The sequence below is a fragment of the Thamnophis elegans genome, chromosome 1 (assembly GCF_009769535.1).
Source record: "Thamnophis elegans isolate rThaEle1 chromosome 1, rThaEle1.pri, whole genome shotgun sequence".
Lineage (NCBI taxonomy): Eukaryota > Metazoa > Chordata > Lepidosauria > Squamata > Colubridae > Thamnophis > Thamnophis elegans.
In genome coordinates this window covers 79124710-79145992 of record NC_045541.1, presented here as the reverse complement: position 1 = coordinate 79145992, position 21283 = coordinate 79124710, and the positions used below count along the sequence as shown (strand labels likewise).

General features: G+C 36.3%; 1 protein-coding gene across 1 annotated transcript in view; it reads left to right on the top strand.

Annotated features, from left to right (window-relative positions):
• Window positions 1–1410: 1410 nt before the first annotated feature.
• The window catches only part of MOB2 (MOB kinase activator 2), a 111466-nt gene continuing 91593 nt past the window's right edge, over window positions 1411–21283 (top strand). Inside the window, exon 1 of the mRNA XM_032222798.1 lies at window positions 1411–1694. Within this exon, the coding sequence (XP_032078689.1) occupies window positions 1678–1694 (17 nt within the window). The 5' untranslated portion in view covers window positions 1411–1677. The remainder of the gene's footprint in view (window positions 1695–21283) is intronic.

The window sequence follows — 21283 nt, the reverse complement described above, 5'->3', positions numbered from 1 at the left end:
AATTTTATAAAGTGAATCTTTGTTTAAGCATTAAAAAAGATATGTGGTTTCTGATAGCTCTTAGTGGGATTTCTTTTTGACCAGGATTGTATGACAAGGCTTTAATGAATTGTTTATAAATGGGGAGAGATTTCTTCTGCTTTATTTCTGAACATAAGCTTGGATTGTAAAATAGATTTTTTAATTAAGATTAAGATATGTATGGTAATATTTCTGGTAGCTCTTAATAGTTTTTGCTGATTAGGGTTGAATGTTTTTTGCAATCTGACTATTGATAAAGTTTGAGTTATGGGAAGAAAATACTTTTTAAAAAAACTTTGATTATTAAATAAGGTGCTAAATTAGCCAAATTGTTCATAATTGTCTAAAGAGAGGGAGAGGCATCATCTGTCTGTGCCTGCCTATCTGCCTATTATATCTATCTATCTATCTATCTATCTATCTATCTATCTATCTATCTATCTATCTATCATCTATCTATCTATCTATCTATCTATCATCTATTTTTCTATTTTCTGTCTCTTTCCACTTTTTCTTTCTCCTTAGTTTGCATTATTTTTTTTCTTGGTATTTGTAAAAATTAAGAATAATTAAAGTCCTTGCTTGTGGGCAAATGGTATTTCTTGCAGATATTCCAATGCATCACGAAGAAACTACTCTGGAATTTTAGAATTCAAAAAGACAAGCATCTGTGACACCCCAGACAATTCTTGGTAAGAAAAGCACTGGTTGAGCATCATTAGCATTTTCAAAATCACCATCATGTCAATTGCAAAAGGCAGCTTTATTTGGAAGAGCTTGAATCTTATAATGATAACTTTTAACTCCATCGAACAACTTCTGCCTATCTCAGGTCCTTGGGACTCGATAGCTGGATAATAATGCCAAATCCAGTCAAAACATCTGGCTGACCGTGCAACTAATCATAATAATTCTATTCATAGTTGCTGAGAAATAAGCGTACGCCAATTTTTGTCAAGTTAGAATTTTAAAAAAAAGATAAAACCGAGTATTACATATTATTTCTCTATAGTTTCCTCCTTCAGCAACTTGCTCTAAATCGCGCCTGCCGAGGGAAAAAAAACGCACATCCGCGTGCAACTCAGCGGCTGCCCCTCGGTTTCTCTTCTTGCAGCAGCCGTCGGTCTCGCTCTTCGCTCCTTTTAAAAGGGGCTCGGAGCCGGACTCCATTTCCCATCTTTCCTCAGGCGCGCTGTCCCTTCCGCGTTGCCGTAGCCGGGCGTGGGAGAGAGGGGAGGGGAGGGGAAAATGTTGGAGGAAAGGCTGTGTGTTTACTTCCGGCCACCCTGAGAGCCGAGGGTGTGTGTTGCTCGCTTACTTCGGCTGGTTGGCTGAAGGGAACCCGGCGGGCGCTGCCTTGGGGGCGGGAACCCAGCGGAGCCGCCCGGAGGCGGGGGGCGGGGGGGGGGAGAGGAATAAAAAAAAATAACGGCGGTTTCGGACGGAGGCAGCAGCGACGCGAAGGAGTCAGGCGGGACGAGGTCCGCGTTGGGACCGGCACCCATGAGTCACCTCCGAGGCCATTGCGGACGGTGAAGCGAGCTCAGCAGGCAGGCAAGCAGGCAGGCAAGGACGTAGCCGGACCCGCTGCCTGCTCGCTCGCTCGCCCGGCCCACAGCACCGCAGCGGCGTCTTGCAGGAGGCGGCGGTGGCGTCATGGACTGGCTCATGGGGTGAGTAGTAGTGCTAAGTGGGGTGGTTGCTTTTAAGGCAGGCGCTGCTTCCAGGTCGGTGGTTTTCTCCCCCCCCCCCCCTTCTCCTCCTCCTCCTCGAGGGATGCCCCTGCTCGCCCAAGTCTTCTCCTCTTCCTCTCCTGGACTGTGGGAAGACGCCGGGTCAGTTAGGCGCGCCGAAAGTTGGAAGTTTGTTCTTGAGTCGTGCGTGGCCGATGACTTCTCCCCCCCCCCCCTTCGGCTTCTTTTATCCCCTCTCCCCAATCTCGTCTCTCCGTTTAAAATCGTGGTGGCTTTTGAAAAGCAAAAAAAGTTGGGGGAATGGAAGAAGACGAAAGGGGGTTCCATCCTGTAGGGTAGATCTAAATATTTGCACGGAATCGAAAGTCCATAAAACAAGAATGAAAGTTGGCTGTGGTTAATAAGACACACCACCGTGAAATGTTGTGTGAGAACTTCTGAGTTTGGGGATTCTTTTTTTCTTCTTTGCTGTGCATCCTTTAGAGCAGTGGTCCCCAACCTTTTTTGTGGCCATGCCTCACCTAAGCATCTTTAAAATCCTGATCCCCCTCCACATATAATTTTTACTTTACTCAAAAAGTGAACTCTACTCATTCAGAGGAAGCCTAAAAGGACATTAGCTTGGTTTAAACAAGGTTCAAATTGCCCCCATTAAAAAAAATCATGCTCCCCTTGTGGGCTGTGGGCGCCACGTTGGGAACCACTGCTTTAGAGAGCAGTTTAAGACTGTTTGAGCTTGTAAAGAAATACAAGCGGGACAGTGCTCCAGTCTTGGTGAACTTGGAGGGGTGGTGGTTGGTTTGTTTGTATTTTTTTCTTTTTAGCAAATTTTACTTGAGTAGGACGGTGTGGTTATAGACACCTTAAACATGACCTGGCAGCAGATTTCCAGGGAAAAATTGCCAAGCGGTGAGAACGTGGGCAAGAGCCCAGAAAGGGTGTGGTGCAGGTGAAATGCACAGTGCTTACTTTAATCTGAGTAATAAATGGCTTCCTGTGGTGGCTAGTGTATTTAAAGTTTTCTGAACAGGGACAGTGATATTTGATCAGATACCATTAACCTACCATTTTCTAAATTGAAAATACAAAGCATTACAACACTTGCTTCCAGATCCTGTGTTGCTAGAGAACAAGGGGCCCAAGAGAAGTAGTAATACTAGTTGAGACTGAAATATGCTATAATAAGAGACTACTGACTGCTGATGCTTTTAAAAAATAGCTTTTAAGAAATAGATGCAATACATGGAAAGAGTGGAAAGGGAAATATTTTTAAAAATTAATGGAGTAATGTATTTCAACCTGCCAGCTGTCCAGAATATTATTATTCAATTGGGTTATTAGAAGGAATTTAATACACAAATGTTCCAAAGGTGTTTTTTTCCAAGAGACAACTGGACCTTCTGTTTTTTTCTTTGAAGATGTTTTGCTTCTCATCCAATAAGATTTTTGGATGAGAAGTGAAACATCTTCAAAGAAAAAACCAAAAAGTCCAGTTGCCTCTTGGAAAAAGCACCTTTGGGACAAGCATAACCTGGATGACTGAGAATCTCCATAGACATTTAGTTAATACACAAATATTGCCTCAGTCTATTGAAATTGTAATAATTTGGATTTAAAGTATATCAGTCTCAGCCCATTTCTGTCACTTTAGATTTCTGTCTTTGCTGTTGCACTTTAACCCACAATTTAAATGCATGTTTGCATGTTGAAAGGTTGAAGAGAAGACCTTGACAGAGGTTAAAATCAAACATTGCCTACTGAAAAGGCGAGCTCAGTGTATTGGGATTGTAATACTCTATTACACAGAAGACAAAAAGTAGACCAACTTCCTATTACTTTAAAGTTACACCAAAGTCTTTGGTGATGGTATGCTGGTTTGATTAAGTCCCTTTATTTACAGTAATTGTCTATACATTCTTGATTTCTATGATTTATAAATATTAGTGCTTCCAAATGCATTTACTAGGTGAGATGTTTTTCAAAAGCTCTTTAGGTTTATTCAATAATTTGATCCTCTTCTACTAAGCATGGCCTAATGACACCTTTTAGAGAAATTTACAAGTTTTCTGCAATTCTAGATCTAACTAGGGGAGAAAACATTCTTGTATGTTATAGTAAGTAAGAAAAATGTATTATCCTGTTATGTGGGAAATTGGCTGTTGATCAACTGAGTTGTTGCCCTTATATTTAACAGTAACTGATCGGATACTATGTTGTTGAAATGCTGTCAGCACCAATATTTTCTTGTTGTAGTCAATTTGTCAAATTCATCCTCCTTATGTTATTCAAAAACCATTCTCTCCTTAGGTGCATGAGCATTTCATGATCTTGAAGCCTGTTTAAATGTATTTCTCTCATAACTTGAGTATCTGATTTTTGCTGATAGTAAATGATACATTTACCTGTATTGTCTGCTTTTTAAAGTTTTATTTCTACTTACTATGATTTCTGCTTGGGTTGTTTTGGTTTTGAAGGAAAAGAATAGAAGTTACATTTACTTTTTAAAGAACATATAATTTCTTAAAAGAAACAAGTTACCCAAACAAATCTTATCTGCAGTGCTAAATTTAGTTATCTTTTTCAAGAGAAAGGAAACTTGTGAAATTTCTAATTTTCCTCTCATGTTATTGTATGTTAATATCTTTAAGATGCATTTTTACTGGAACATATTTGGTGTTAACTTCCAAAAGCATTTATTTTTATAGCTGACTTAGCATTTCTTTCTGTCAATCCTAAATATAATATTGGAATGTTTTATAATTTCATTTCATAAATGCCAATGGTAGTATTAGGCCTTCAGTAACAAGAATAGATTAGTTTTATAACCAGGAGTACTTGTTTCTTATTTTTGGTTTTCATTATTCCAAGTTGATCTTAGGAACTCTATGCCTTTTGAACTTGTGTTGAAATTCTCTGGTTCCCAGATACCTAATTTTTAGATTTAATGCTTCTAGACTTTATAAACATAATTAAAAGTATCTACTTCCTTCTCTTGTCTTGAACTTTTTGTGCCTTTCCGCTTTAGCAATAAGCACAAAATGTGAAATAGTATCAGAAATGGAATGTGTATAGGAGAGAATGAAATGAAGTTTTCAAACACTTGTGATAGTGCTTCTAATCTCTTAATAATTAGGGTGTACTCTACATAAAATCTAAGAATGAGAAGATCAAAACTTAATGACATTATATACCAAGTGCATTTTGCATTGTTCAGAAATATTTTGTATATATATACTTAAGAAGAAATAATTTATTAATAAATAATATGACAGGTAAGCTGCAGCTTCCATAAGGTCCTTTGAGGATATCAGCTATTGAAAATATCATAATGTAACAATCAAAATTTATTCTGATTGTACAAGATAAATAAGCTATAATTTGCTGCTGAACAGTCCGTTAAGATTACTGACTATATGGGCAAATCCAATTGCACCACATATAGTAGTACACTGTGCAGTAAATTTCACCTTTTAAACCACAGGAACTTTTAATGAGACTACTTTGCATAGAAAATATAATGTGCAGCTTTAATTAATATCCAGAAGTGCATCTTTTTTGCATTTCATTTTGATATAATTTGTTTGAAAGTTTTTTGCATTTTTTGCACACACATAAAAAAGATTTATCTGAAAGGTGGCTAGTTTGTTGCTTTTTTAATTGTAAAGTCATAAATATGCCTATTGGGAAACAATTATAAAAAAACACAACTGCTAAATAAACCTGTGCTTTTGAATATGACAAAAGTATGATTCGACCATCATAGGATCTGCTGCAATGTAACAGAAGCAAGTATCATTTTTTGAAATATTTTAAATACAATTAGCCTAAGAGTATGGGCTGTCAGTCCTCTGGGACAGATTTGGGGGTGCCTGAGGTAGTGACTTAATGGAAAGGAAGAATTGATCTGCCAGTAGTATCCATTCCACTGACAAACAGTACAACCATAACATTTGGATTATAGTAGTTCATTTAGACAGTCCCAAAGACAGTTGTTAGGAAATAGGTTCATTTCTAGATTAACATTGCCATTCTGTGAAAGTTTATCTAGCATACTTTTTTTTTAACAGTTATTAGCAACATAGTTTAGAAACCTTCACACAAAGCACAAAAATGGCAGCTAGGTTTAAGAGGCATGTCATTAAGCACTGTTTTAGTTACCAAGGCTAGTAATTGTTAAACTCTGTCCATTAATTTCTTTGACTTGGAACCTTTAACATACCTTAATCACAGCAAATTTCCATATACTAATTAATTGCACATTATGCAGAGTGCTTTTTTCTGGCCTTAATATATAATTAATCTGTAGCATGTTCAATTAGTCTATAAATTTTTTTATGAAGAAAAGAAATAACTATATCACAAATAATAGAAATTGTTCTAACAAAGCTGATATCTCCTTGACAGTAGCAAATTAAGCAACAGCTAATTTTAAAGGATTTTCTAGATTCTTTTTTTGCTTTTGCTTTTATCAGTCATTTCAAAAAAGGAATGTAAACTATGGGGCCAATATGCAAATTGAAGAAATAGTATGTTACAATTTGTAATACAAATATTAAAATCCATAGCTGTGTTGTCTTACAATATTGCTATTATCTTTGCTGTACTTCAGTTATGCTATGTTAGGCTCTGCTATAGTTGGGGTGAAATTGCTTGCAGGAACTGCAGACTTTCTCTTTCATTCTGCAGTTTATGGATTCTCAAGTACATTTTGAAAGTGTTTTAGGATCTAAAGAGAGAATAATCAATCCTTCCCCAGCTTTGTCAGTGAAAACTGCTTTAATGGAATTGAACACTTAGCTTGTATTTTTTTTTGTATGAATTGCATTATTTAAATAATGCATAGCTGACTGATAAAATTTGATTAGTTTCCTTCATATTTACCGGTAATTAAGTTCTTCATTTTTTCCTTCTTTTTTTAAAAAAAAACTTTTTAAGTTAAAAAAGGGATGACTTAGAGTCCTAAAACAGGTTTTTCATTCACACTTATATTTAATTTTATAGCACTGTTCTCTCTGTTCTTGAACAATCTGATATTTCTTGCATTGTTCATCAGACTGGGAATAATTTACAGCTGCTGCCTCTTTACACCACTTTGTTCTAAGATAGTCATTTATCTTTAGCATTTTTTCTAGTTCTAAATATGCCTCAGGGCATCAATTTCTAGCAGGAGCAGGGAAGCAACATGTAATCCTATGTCTTGAACTGAATTTTTTTTTGTTTCATTTCAATAATTTTCAAGTAATAAAAACAAGTTCAGGCAATAAAAGTACAACTCATGTCATAAATTTCCATTTTGTAAGTTGCAATGTGCGATAAGCAAAGATCCAGTCATTACCTCTAATGAGGAAGCTTTTAGCATGTGTAATATAGCAACCATTTTCTTGTTTTACCCCTCAGAAATTGTAGATTTTTTTCTGTGTCACTAGCTTGTCCCCAAATTAATATGCTTAATGATATTGATCAGCCCAAATCAATCTACTGCAGGATGAAGACCACCTCATTGAAGGTTGTGGATCATACTCTACTCTGGTCCAGCATACTTAGCTATTTTTGACTTCTTACTTTAGGGCTGAGAGGGGTTGACTAGCCCAGAGTCTCCAATCTGATTTCCATGCTGCGTGCAATACCATCACCACTATACCTTATTGTTTCTCATTCTGCTACATAGGGGACCTGAACACCTGGAAATAGAAATAAACTCCTATAAACACACACACACACACAGACACAGACAAAGAGGAAGATCTTTGCCATCTTCCACTTAACTCATAAATTGTTTATGGGCTATAGGGAGAAATGGTGGAATTGTAAATGATACTGTAATTGCTAAATGCACCTAGAAATATTCTTACTGTGAGAACCTTCACAGTATATAAGTTTTCCTCCTTGATGACACCAGATCTTGTACACTTACTTATTTCTGATGAAAATCTTAAAACCAGCTAGATTAATATAAGCATTAATTGAACCATCTTGAGTACTTACAGATTTTCTTTGAAAGGGATAGAAATAGGTCAAGTCTTAGTCCTTCTAAGCAGAGGGAAAGACATTACAATGCCGGTCCTAATTCTTGGTTTTTCTCCTGGAGAGAGAGAGCTACATAGTTCCTTTCTTTGCTCTTCATACACAGCTTTTGATTGATACCATTTCCCGCTCCCTAGCCTTGTTCATGAATAGGCCCTTATAAAGAAGCAGGCTGTAGCTCATATGGAAGATTCCTTGGCTCAGAAGAACTGGTTGTCTGTAAGAGATATTGCCTGTTTCTCTCATGGTAGAGCAGATGTTGCCAGTATGGTTTGCCTCTTCAGTCCATGATCAATCTTCCTTCACATTCTCTCTTATTTTCATATCTTGGATTTTTCAAAATTTGCATGATGTAAAACACTTCTTTAAAAATACATTTATAGTTTGGGATTGGTTGAAAACTTCCTTGCCAATCTATCAACATTTTTCATTTGATTGCTACAAATTCGGGTCCATTATTTCAGGTTGGTACATTCTGAAACTGCATGGGATTACTGATTGATTGCTGGACTATACTTCTACCTTGCTTTAATCAGATCACTCTCAATGGCTTACAGGACATATAAACAAAAGTTAAAACATCCTTGGTAAAGTTAAAGCCAGTCAGGAACAATCATAACAAGGGTAACAATAACCTCAGCCTCCTCCCTTCCCCCACCTAAGGGCACAAAAAGATAAAGAATAAAACAGGAAACAAAAAGTTGGCATCGGTTATAAACTCAAGAAAAGGCCCCCTAAAAGAACTTTGCTTTTTAACAGTTTTCAGAAGACTGACAAAGAATACTGTGCATTTATTTTAGAAGATGTAACCTTTCTATAGCTATGGGCTATGTTTTATAGTATTCTTTGAGTAACCATGATTGCAGTAGAGGGGGCAATGACATGAAAATAGCGTTTAATCTTTCAGTTAAACTTGGTACACTGTTTGTTACTATTAATATTAACCTTTTAACAACTATATGAACACTTCTAAACATAGCAGAGAAAATGCACATCTGGGAAAAATCTTTTACTTTGCAAAAGAAGGCCTTCATCCCGCAGTGGATAGACAATGGGTAGAATGATGATGATGGTGAGAAAACAATTGTAGGCTGTAATATTGCATATGATTGTTTTCTTCTAACAGTATAGTTGTGTACAAATGTGTAGAATTTTTTACTATTCTGGAGCACAGTCAAATTCTTTAGTTAAATCAGATGGAGCACCTCTAAAATAACAAAACAGTGCAGGTAAAAAACAAACAAATTCTCACCAATCTATATGTTCTCAGTCTGAATAGAGAGATGAAAACTTCTAGCCCTGCTGAATTTCAGCAACGTGATCATAAATGGCAGGAAATCATAAGTAGTCCTCCACTTTTAAATAACATTTGGACTGTAATTTTCAAGTTTTTTGCCACAGAAACTGGTAGAAAACTATAGGAAAATGTGATCATGTGACTGCACAACACTGCAAAGTAATTGTAAATGCAGGACAGTTGCCAAATACCAAAATTTCAGTCACATGACTGTGAAAGCAGGATGATGGTTATAACTTCTAATTTAATGAAGGATGTTGTTAATTTGAACCATTGTTAAGTAAACAGTTGTAAGTCGAGGACTTCCTTTACAAATTGTACAAATCCTTAGCTACCCATTTGGATTGATTTAAAATGTATTTTGTACATGTGCACTTATCGGTGTATGTTTTATGTCTGTGATAAGATAATCCGTAGGAGACTTTCTGAATATAATGGAGATAAACCTATTGTGGCTATCAAAATAATGTATGTGGAACAGCATGTGTGGGATGTGGACACTTCATTCCATATATTTTTAATACAAAGAGTTGTATATCGGGATGCGATAGTCAATATAGATTTCATATTAATGTCCTTTAGATTTGATTGTAAGTAAGGAGGTTTTCAGATTCAGTGCACTTAAAATACTGAACAATACTATAGATATAATTCATATTCTGTATAATCATTACATTGGGCAACAAAGATTTTGCTTCCTGAACCCTTTTCGTTGTATCTTACAGATTTTTGGCTGCTAATTATGAAAATAACCTGTAATTTAACACACAGTATATCATTTTATGGAAATCTTCTGTTTTTACACAATGCTAGTATATAAAATCTTTAGTATCTGTTGGCTATGCTGCACACCTGAAGGAAATACACGAAAACAGGGAACTGTTATTGAAATACATATAGTAACCAAGTACAACTGGAATAACTGTGGAGATCTAAAAGTAGTGGCTGTGCTGCTTGGAATGCAGCTCAGATATGCTAAGTACTGTTGTTACATATGGGAATAGGACAGCTGTGCAAGAGTGTCACATTACATTAAAAAGAAATGGCCAATCTGAAAGAATTTGGTTTCAGGACAGAAAAGCATGGCACATGAACCTCTTGTTGATCCAGCAAGGATATTTGCCTCACATAAAGCTCAGACTGATGAAAAAATTTGTAGAAGCGATGAACAAGGAAGGTGAAGGTTTTTATTACCATCTGAGAGAGATCTTTCCAAAAATAACTGATGCCAAGTTTAAGGAAGCATTTTTGTTGGTCTACAGATCAGATACATTATCAATGATGAACAATTCAAAGATCTGTCAGTGGGGCCATAGAAAATCACCTGGAAAGCATTCAAGGATGCCATTGAGAATTTTCTTAGAATTACAGAGCATCAAATTACATTCAACTGGTTGACAAATAACTTACAGTATACAAGACCATGAAGTGCAACATGAAGTTTCATTTTCTGCATCTATAGTTGGGCTTAATTCCTGCCAATCTAAGTGTAGTCAGTGGTAAATATGGTGAAAGGTTTCGCCAGGACCTTGCCATAATGGAAAAAGAAGAATCAAGGCAACTGGAATCCATCAATGCTGCCTGACTTGTTGAACATTGCAGCGAGATGCAATGCAAATGAAAATCAGCAACAAAACACTTTTAGCCGTGTTAAATCCATGTAGCATGTCAGAAACATCTTGTAATTAAAATACATTGTAGTCATTAAAATTAACTTCATATTTTTTAAGATTCCTATGTGATAGTCATTTTGAAATTATATTTGTGTTCAATTTGAAGGGGTCCATCATAATCTCAAAAATTGTTCAGGGAGCCAAACTTTTGGAGAAAAAAATATTATCCAGTGTTGTTATTTGAGCCGTGGTGGCGCAGTGGTTAGAATGCAGTACTGGAGGTTACCTCTGCTGACTGCCAGCTGTCGGCAGTTCGGTTCTCATTGGCTCAAGATTGACTCAGCCTTCCATCCTTCCGAGATCAATAAAATGAGGAGCCAGATTGTGGGGGGGCAATATGCTGACTCTGTAAACCATTTAGAGATGGCTGTATAGCACTGTGAGGTGGTATATAAGTCTAAGTGCTGTTGCTATTAGTATTTTTGAATCTAATGGACACTGGCAGTACTTTTTTCAGACTGTTAGACTAAGATGGCTCTTCTTCAACAATGTCATTCCTGAATGCAGCATGTCTTTGTACAAATAAAACTAGGATTTGCTCCCTTTCTTCCTCTCACATTTGTACATGTTCTGTGCTTTATCAATTGGTACACTAATTAGTTAACTTTTTTCTAATATATCAATTGTTGGATCCATGTTAGATAATGTTAGATAAAATTGGATAACTCAAATATAAGTTGAGTTGAACTTGTGATTACATGAACATGCTTTTATTATTTTCATTATGACAATGTTAAGGTAATGATTTAATAGCTGACCAGCTGCTGTAAGGCTGTAAACCAAGATGATGAAATGAGAATGAGTCAGAAGGTTTACTGCCACTTTAAGAAACTGTCTATATAAGTGAGGCCCTGTGAGGGTGGTTTCTCTCTCCCTGTGTGCTTCTGTGTTATAGTTGAAGATTGATTGATTGCCTCGCTTTGCTTAGTACATTTATGTCTGCCTGCCTGCCTGCCTCTCATCTATCTATCTATCTATCTATCTATCTATCTATCTATCTATCTATCTATCTATCTATCTATCATCTATCTATCTATCTATCTATCTATCTATCTATCTATCTATCTATCCCTTGTAAGACAAACCTCTCTGTACTGTAATTTGCTCCTGGGCTGTCTCAAAATAGTAGTCACACTGTGCACACTCTGACAGACAGTATAGAAGTGATTGTCAGCATTTAATGAGATGTTAAAAGCCTCATATTCTAATTAATAAACAGGTCTGAATACACTTAGCTTTTTATGTAAGTTAAGATAGTGCTACATTAATCAATGAATAATTTGCTTATTCTCCCTTGGGCAGATATTTGCCTCATTTTTGCTTTTATAAGTTGCAGAAACCTTCCTCTATTTTTCACCTTGTAGAAGTGTGATAGATAAGTTTTCCTTCAGTTTCTCTTTTTTTTATTTAAATAGACATTTAATACTGGGACATTTCTCCCTTGTAAACGAATAAAATGCAAAGTCTGATTAGCTTAGGGCCAATTTTGTCTTTATATTGAGTTACAGAAAAGTCATAGTGTGGCTTTGTTAAAATAAATACACAATAAGTTAATACAGTACAAATTAAGAAAATAGTAGCCTAGTGAATTCTATTAGTGAGATTCTTATCATGCACTCATTATTTTAAAGAAATTCCTAAAACTCTTTTTTGTGATTTTTTTTTTTTAAATCACTTTGAATTATATATTGTTTTTCTTAAAGCAAGGATTTCCCTTGTTTTGAAGTCCTTTGCATCTACACATTATTTCTAAAGATGTGGTTTTATACCAGGCCCTTTCAGTAAAATAACTAAGAGTCATATACTTTTTTTAGATTAAGCAATTGGTATCTTCTAAACATGTCTGACACTTTTGAAATATTGATTGATTCATTGTGGGAATCTTCATAGGATCATAGGAATAGAAGGAATCTTGTGGAGATCTAGTTCAAACACTGCCCAGGGCAGGAATGCTCAGGCAATCCCAGACAAATTACTGTCCAAACTTTGTTTAAAGACCTGCAGTGATGGAGCGCCCATGATTTAGGAAGCAGATTATTATACTACCTAATATTAATTCTGTGGTTAACAGTTTAAATATTACAAACTCCCAGGCCACGGGCCGGATGTGTCACACACTGTCCATGCCCATGCTCATTTTAGCAAAGGGGGGAAAAGTCCCGATATGTCACGTAACACGGTCATGACAATATGAGTTTGATATCCCTGATCTACATAAAGTATGCTTCCAGAACATGGTCTTAGTTCTGAGGGAGAACTTGATCTCCTTTTGTAAATACTTCATTGCGTATTCCTCCAAGGCAGAAAAATGCAGTGTTTGAAACAGGACGCAAACAGGAAGTGCTCTTCACAACCAGAAATTACTAAGACTGAAAGAAAACTGGTGTGACAGTGTCACAGCTACAAGTTTTAAATTATGTGAACTCAAAGAGAAAGATATTTTCTAAATGAGACACTATGTTAATGTAGGAAATAAGAGATAAGGATTTCCTTTTTAAAAGTGCAATCATAACACCCCCACTTCCTTTGCATGTATTTTGCCATTTCTAAGGCAAAAGAAAAGCAAGGCAGTGTTTTTTTATCTAGATGGCAACATCTCTTCACTCCTTCAAGATACCAGCCAAATTCAGACATAGTAGCTATGTTAATCATTACATGAATAAACTCCCATAAACAGAGAGAACACTTAAACTTTACCATGTTACCAAGTATAAATGGACATCAGAAATCTTTTATGGCTTGTACGACGTTGGATAAATAACAGATTGTTTTGTTTTATCTAAATTCTTTTTTTCGTTTTGAGGAATATAGCTATTTCAATGAAAAAGTTTACTGAATGCTAGAATAAAAAATGATAACAGTATTAAGGCCTTACTCTGTGACATACAGGACAAATTAACAATGTTAGATGAGATGATATTTACTGCAAACTAAAGGTCAGCTCATGCACATCAACATTATGAAGTACTTTTGTCACAGTGTAAAAATAAATCGACACAAAGAATGTCTAAATTGCTTCCTCTCTCCATCTTATACAGTCAAGTTTTAACTACTTTGTTGCATTTTAGTCCTAAAAGATTTGAATTAAGACAATAGATATTGTGGCAAAATGGCTCTTCTTTTAATGCAGAAGAATCAGTATTCTTTTGATTGATACAATTTTATTTTTGTCTTTCAACAGTTGCATGGTAAAAAACCACAGAACTGGGTGGTGGTTTTAACAGTTCAGTGGATTCTGTTCTTCAGTTTAATTCTGATGTGATGTGCAAAAGATAGGGGCTAGAAAGATTCAGTATGACATAGTGATTCAGGACTTGGAATACAAATCTGGAGATCAAATTCAAGTCTACTCTTGGTTGAAAAAGCTCTATGGGTGACTTTGCGCTTTCTCTCCTCTTTCTCTCTCTTAATCCCCCTCCATTGCAGAATACTGTTATGGCAAGAAAATGAAGGGAGAACCCTATAGAAGTCAATTTGAGCTGTTGAAGAAAATAAATATACTAATGTTTATATATAAATAAATATACTTTTTTGAGAGTCATCTCCTGTCATTGCAATATAAATTACATTCATGCAGAGTTTTCTGATTTGAAGTACTTTCATGCCATTGCAGTTGAATAATATGATCTAAATTAAATATTGTTATTTATGCATCACATCAGGGGTGTCAAACTAGCGGCCGATGGGCCAGATGTGTCACATGCAGGCCATGCCCACCCCAGCTCCACAAATGGAAATAACTGCATTACACAGGAGACTAGTTTGACTTCAAGGAGTCTTAGAAGAGTTAATCCCACAACATTGCTATCACAACTTCAATCTGTCACCTAAAATTAACATTATTGATTGCATCTGTGTAACCCTAACATTGTAAAATACTTTTTTACTGGCTACCTGTGTGGAAATATTATTTAAAGTTACAACTACATTTAAAGTGATACTTGACAGTAGGAAGGCAAAACGGTTTGTTTGGAAATTAAGAAAAAAAAAGTTCTGCCTAGAAGACAGAGTATTTCAAGACCCAGAAAACTATTTTCACACTCGAGCAATGCATGCTGGAAAACATTTGCATTTTTTCCATTGCTAGCACATAAAGCTTGAAATTATAATTAAGTTTGTAACTGCAGTAATTATAGCAAGGAATGGGTGTAAAAATCATTTCTAAATTACAGTACTATACCTTTGGGCCACCTCAGTTCTATCTGCATTTTCATAAACAGTTATTTTGTGGCACAAGTTGATAACATATTTAGTATATTGTTATACAGAAGAGCCAAAGCTCACTATTAATATATTTTAGAACATGGGTCCTCAAACTATAGCCTGTAGCTGCATGCAGCCCACCAAAGCCATTAATCTGGCCTGCACAGGACCATGGGACTGCCCCGCCCATATCACCCCTCCCACCTTTTGACTGAGCACACAGATGGCCATTTCCACCCATTTTTGCCCAAAAAACAGGCCTTTTTGCTTGTTTTTGCTTAAGGAGGTGGGGGAGGTGACAAATGATGTGCACAGATGTCCCAAGAGGCCAGAAAATGGGCCCTCCCCACCTCCAGAACATACAGATAGATAGATAGAGACAGAGAGAGAGAGGGACAGACAGAGGGACAGACAGTCTGTGCGACAATGGGAAAAAAACACCAGAAATTCAGACCTTCCAACTCCTCGCAAAAAAAAAAAAAACCTCATGAAGTTGGAAGTAGTCCCACAGACTACTTTTCTTTCCCTGCATGTGGCAGTGGAGAATGGAATAGGAAAGCAGGTTATTGAAGGGATGTGGCTGCCATGGGAGGGGTGTGGGGTGTGTGGGACCTATGTGTGTGTGTGAGATAGAGAGGGGGCGGGGAGAGGGGGAGATGGAGAGAACATTGCTGCCAGACCTGGATAATTCTCCGAGGTTGGATCAGATCTCTCTCTCTCCCTCCCTCCCCCCCCTCTCTCCCTCCCTCCCCCTCCCTCCCTCTCACGCACACACCATTTTTTCTTTGGGATCACAGCATAGATGCCCCTCCCAGAATTGCAAAGCTGAAGGCCTTCAGATGGAGCATTTTGGAAATGTGTGTCCCTGCTGCGATCCCAATAAAGAATGATTGGCAGGAAAAGGGCGTGTAGGTTGGCAGCTGGGGAGGTGCTCTGGAGATCTGGGCCAAGTTGCACAGCCTTCACTGGCTCAGTTAACCAGTGGGCAGCAATTAAAGGGCTGAACCTCCATGAAGTGACGGGAGAAGGGAAGGGCTGCCTCCTGTGCGGGCCACGCCCTCCCGCTTCACTCGGGCTTATTTTTGGAGGGGAGCGTATATTTGAAGGCTAAAATAAGGCTTGACCTTATTTTTTGGAGAAACATGGTAGCAATCCTTGGCTGACTTCAAGGAAGGTCAGCAGGACAAAACTGGTGAGGATGTTTGGATGGGAGACCACCTTGAAAATAAATCTGGAGAGCAGGAAATAACATGTCCAGACAACGGAAAGGACAACCATTTCCATGCTATTGCCAAGAAAAGAGTATGGAACTGTCTCTGCAATTATCTGGATTTTCATCCATCTTGAGAGTTTACTGCTCCCACTAGATGTCTGATCTGAGCATGCAAAAGAGTATCATATATGAGCAGTATTACCAGGAAAGACCAGAGCTGTACGCTAAATTGCAAATTGAAAAAAAAAACTCTGAACAAAGCAGTGGCTAACCTCTTGCAAATTTGATGAGAAAATTACCGTGACATATCTATGATTTCATGAGTTGTAAAACAGGTGACCAGAGTGATCAACCTGAAGTTGATTTCAACTTGAAGAAGCTTTTCTACTCATATAGTAAGTGGGGAAAATGTACTAGTTCTATTTAGCTTAACTCAGAAGAATTTATCTTGTATTGAAACAGGCTTTGGCTTTGTTTGTTTTTAAATGGAGACTGGTTGAAGTCTTAAAATGTTTTTTTTCCCTATAACAGAGGCACTGTGTATGACCCAATTACATTTCACTGCAAAAAAACCGGAAAAATGGTTTTTATCATGTTATTTTAAAATTGACATTAATATCATAATGGCTACCACAGATACATAATTTGTATCCCATCAGCTGTGTATGATAATGCACATTGGCTTAATCAACCTACCATGTCATCAGCTTGGGATAAAATCCTTCCTGGTATGCAGGATTTAACAAACAGCTGTCATGCAGGTTATAATGGCTGGTAGGTTGTTAAGCTTAATGGATCATAATTCAGAAAGCCATGTATCCAAGCTAGACAGCCACTGTTTTATTTGAACGAAGGGTCTGTATGTTGCATTGCAAATTGTCTTTGAAAGTCCTGGATTTGCAAAATTATGGCAACCATCTTACTTAGGATATAACTACCTTTCAAAAAATCACACTTGTATACTGCTGCCATTGTTGTATAATATTATTTTAGATATTCAAGAAGCTAGCTCTGGTTCCTAAGAGAAAAAATGCTATTTCACTTTTTAAAAATTTACCAATATTATATGATGTAAAAATACAAAATACATTTCTGTTTTAATGAATAGAATTCCAGCTGATATTACATCATCATTGGAGATAAGCTATATTATAGAATAACAGAGTTGGAAGCCCTCTAAAATGTCCTAAGCAAATAAAAAGACCCAGTAGGCCAAGAAGAAAAAGCAAGACTCATCTCAACATATAATGTAAGGACTATAGCAGCCACTATTTAGAACAGACAGACAGAAGACTAGTAGAGCACATCCATGAACACTAGCAGTGAGAGAACAAAATGAAATCCCTTAATATTACATGGTCAGGCTCAACCATAGTTTCAGCTGGGAAACTCTGAGCATCTTAGACCAAAATGTTAAAGCCAAAATGCCAGGGAATTCCTGGTAACTTATCCTTCAAACAAATCAGCCATCAATAAGCACATAGAGATTAAATCACATTTACAGACCATTTTAAAGAGATAATAAGAAAGCTAAGGAGGAGAAGAACATATTCTTGCCATCAACCAACAACCAGATAAGCAGGGATTAACACCAGAAAAACACTCTAGCAGAAAAAGATATCCTAGTCAAGGAATTACCAAGGAGAAAGCCACACCCTCATCAATACTGGCAGGGCAAGCTACTGTAATAACCTGGGAGTGAACCCCACACTTACTAGCACTGATGCTGTTACCTAGTTAAGTAGTGTAACATATTTACAAGCAAACAAGAACATAGAATACCAGTGATTTCCCAAATTTCCCTTTGATGGAGTGAAAGCACAAGTCTCTCTTAACCCTCTTGAAATGTAAACTATATTTGAAGTCAGAAAATAATGAAGTTTGAAAACAAGTGGACTTCCAATTATGGCAATCTGTTTCTTGTGTTGATGAATGATGCACAGAATTGTAAATATGATGTTACTGCATCTCACAAGACACTAGGCAGATTCTATAATTATGCATTGCTGAGGAAAGCACTTTTTTAGCTTACCAAGTTGATTAGCAATTTTGAACAGAAGAAACAATTGCACTGTCTTCTGAGCTAAAAATAAGTTATTCTATTTTTAAGAAATGAGTAGCAGTTTCTGCTGTGATACTGCTATTTATGTAAGATGATCTGTAGAAGATGACCTTATTTGGTTTTCCTTAACTTGTTTATTTTGAATATACTATGTTTTATCTTGCAGTCACTCTTTTAATAGGCATGTGTTCACAATTTATTTTTTATTGGTGACTTTAATTTTTGTGAGGTGATTCTCTGTTTTGCCAGACAAAATACACTTGATTTTTAAAAATTGTTTTTTGTAGTAAGTACCAGCCACTAAAATGTGCCATACTTGTGCTAAGATGTTTTTTCTTTTTTATAATAATTTTATTAAGGTTTAAAGATAGAAAGATAAAAAACTAATAGAAAAATATGAAAAGTTTAAAAAATAAAACTGCATAGAAAAATCATTTAAAAAACTATATGTATATCTGTGTGTACATATTAGCAGTTTGAAAGCATGTAAAAGCGCAAGTAGAAAAAATAGGAACCACCTTTGGTGTTCCATGCGCCTTCAGCGTTTAGTCATGCTGGCCACATGACCACGGAGATGTCTTTGAACAGGGCTGACTCTTCGGCTTTGAAAGGGAGATGAGCACCGCCCCCTAGAGTTGGGAACAAGTAGCACATATATGCGAGGGGAACTTTACCTTTATGTATGTGCATAAAGAAAAGAGATGTACAAAGAAATGGCAAATCATTAAGTTACCAGAAATAACAACATATGTGCTTTAACCTTAATCAAATAAACCCACTCTAAATTACTTTATTTTTAAAGCATAACGTTACTTCTAACATTCTCCAAAAATATAGCAAAAATATCTCTTCTTCCAAGGTTTAAGCTGATCAAATGAACCAATTTTCTATTCCTTCTCTTTGCTTTTAATAATCTTGATCTTTAATCTATTTAAAAAGGGTCCTAGAACTTGATTTCTTTTTGTTTATTCTTGTCTCTTCTCAGAAGCTCTTTCAAAATTTTAACATGTCTCTTTTTGTAAATTCAAAATAAGAAAATTATTAAGTCAGTCTTCTTATGTTTTTCTTTTCATACGGGATGGTTTCTTATACTTAATCTAAAAATCTTAATATTTTTATAGAATTCTAAACAACCTACTGGATTGTCATAATTAATTTCAGAGCCTTTTTTCAAATCCATCTGGTTTCTTGATTCATTTATAATCTTCCAAAATTAATATTCTAATTACCATTTTGCTATTCATTCCAAAAGAAGACTTTTTTAAAAAAAAAGTCCTTAAACTTGCATAAGACTTATTTCATTAAGGATTAAAGGAACCTTACTCAGTGTAATGAAATTGGTCTTTCTGAAGTTTATTATTGTCCATAATTTCCAAAAAGGATTAAGAAAGGACCCAATGTCCTTTTGAAAGGCATTGAACCACATCTTGAGTGAAGATGGCAATTCCTCGACTCCCAGAGCTCTAAACTCATCCAAGACTGCATTATTACAGTCTCTTTTTGAGGCGCTCCTGTATGGAGTGCATGTGGTCTATCCCGAGTTGTTTCTTTGTCTGGAAAGGAATTCCAAGAAGCTGGTCCCTTCACCGGCTCCTCATTTCACCACAGTTATTGGCATTACTCTCAGCAGAGCTGTCTTCAACTCCCCATTGCTTCCCCAGAATCTGAGGTGATAAGGTGTTTTCATTCAGTGTATTAAACTTCTGGAAGTGCTCAAGCATCCCAAACCCTTTGAGAAGTCATTGATACCATTGATGCTCTATAACAATATAAATGTTTATGTGTATATGTGTGTATTTTAATTGCAAAATAATATAATTAATAATATTATAATGCATATATATATATATATATATATATATATATATATATATATATATATATATATATATATATATATATAAATAAATTTAAGTGCAAAATAATGTATCTTCGATATAACTTTGTGTTGTTCTAAGCAGTGCCACAAAACCTGCATGTTGCTTGACTAAGATGCTTGTTAAATCCAAAAGTCTATTATGATCCCTTTTTTGGCCAATTAGTTTTAAGGATATATCACTTTTGATGATCTAATATTTCAACATTATCTCTGGAATTATTTCAAGGAGGGAGAATTGAGTGACATGGTAAAATGTACACTTTAAAATTCCATACTTGTTCTTGATTCCCATATCCAAATACAGATAATCAAGACTAGTTTTTAAACGAGATGGATAGAGCCTAATAGATGATGGCTGTTTCACTTTCTTTTCCATAATGCATATGACTGGGCATTAGTATTCTTCTGCCAAATCAGGTCTAGTTATAAGATGATGTTGATACTTTCTTTTATCTTGTGGTGTCTTCAGTGGGAGCAAATCCCACACTCACTAGCGCTGATTATGTTACCTACTTATGAAATGAAATGTCTGCAAGCAAACAAGTAAGCTTAGAGAACACCAAGGAGTATATAGTTCAACTCTGAACTGCAGATTTTTTCCTCTATTGGATTAGCACCTTTTCATTTGCATTGACTTAGTTTTCATTAGCAGCTTTCTTTATGGTTTGGGCATATAGGTATCTCTATTATTGCCTGCTCCAGGAAGAACTGATCTGTTTGGTCCATAGACACTCCTCCCCTCCCCAAGTAAAATGGGGGAACCATGTTGTTATTTGTTGGGCGCCTCCTACTACGGCAAGGGTGTCAAACTCTGATCACGTGACGTCATGAGAAGTATTGTGATGTATTTTGCTTTTGCGGAGCTGGGGTGGGCATGGCCTGTGTGTGATGCATCTGGCCTGCAGGCCACCAGTTTGACACCCCTGTTTATGGAATAACTCCAAAGGTTCAGATGGCACTCCTTTCTATGGTTCAAAGGACAATTAAGAAAGAACTGTGTGGCAAGTGATTCGTGAGCTAAGGAAGAACATCTCTGATGCTAGCGTTTGTGCACATTTTGCGCATAGGGAAAAGTGTTAGTGTATGTTTTACAGATTCTATTTGTTGTTACTGTGACTCTGTTTGATTTGGCAGTATATAAGTATTTTTTAATCAGTTGATCAGTTAGCTTAAATATGATTCCATACACTTTCCATCTTACCAACCCTCAATTTCCT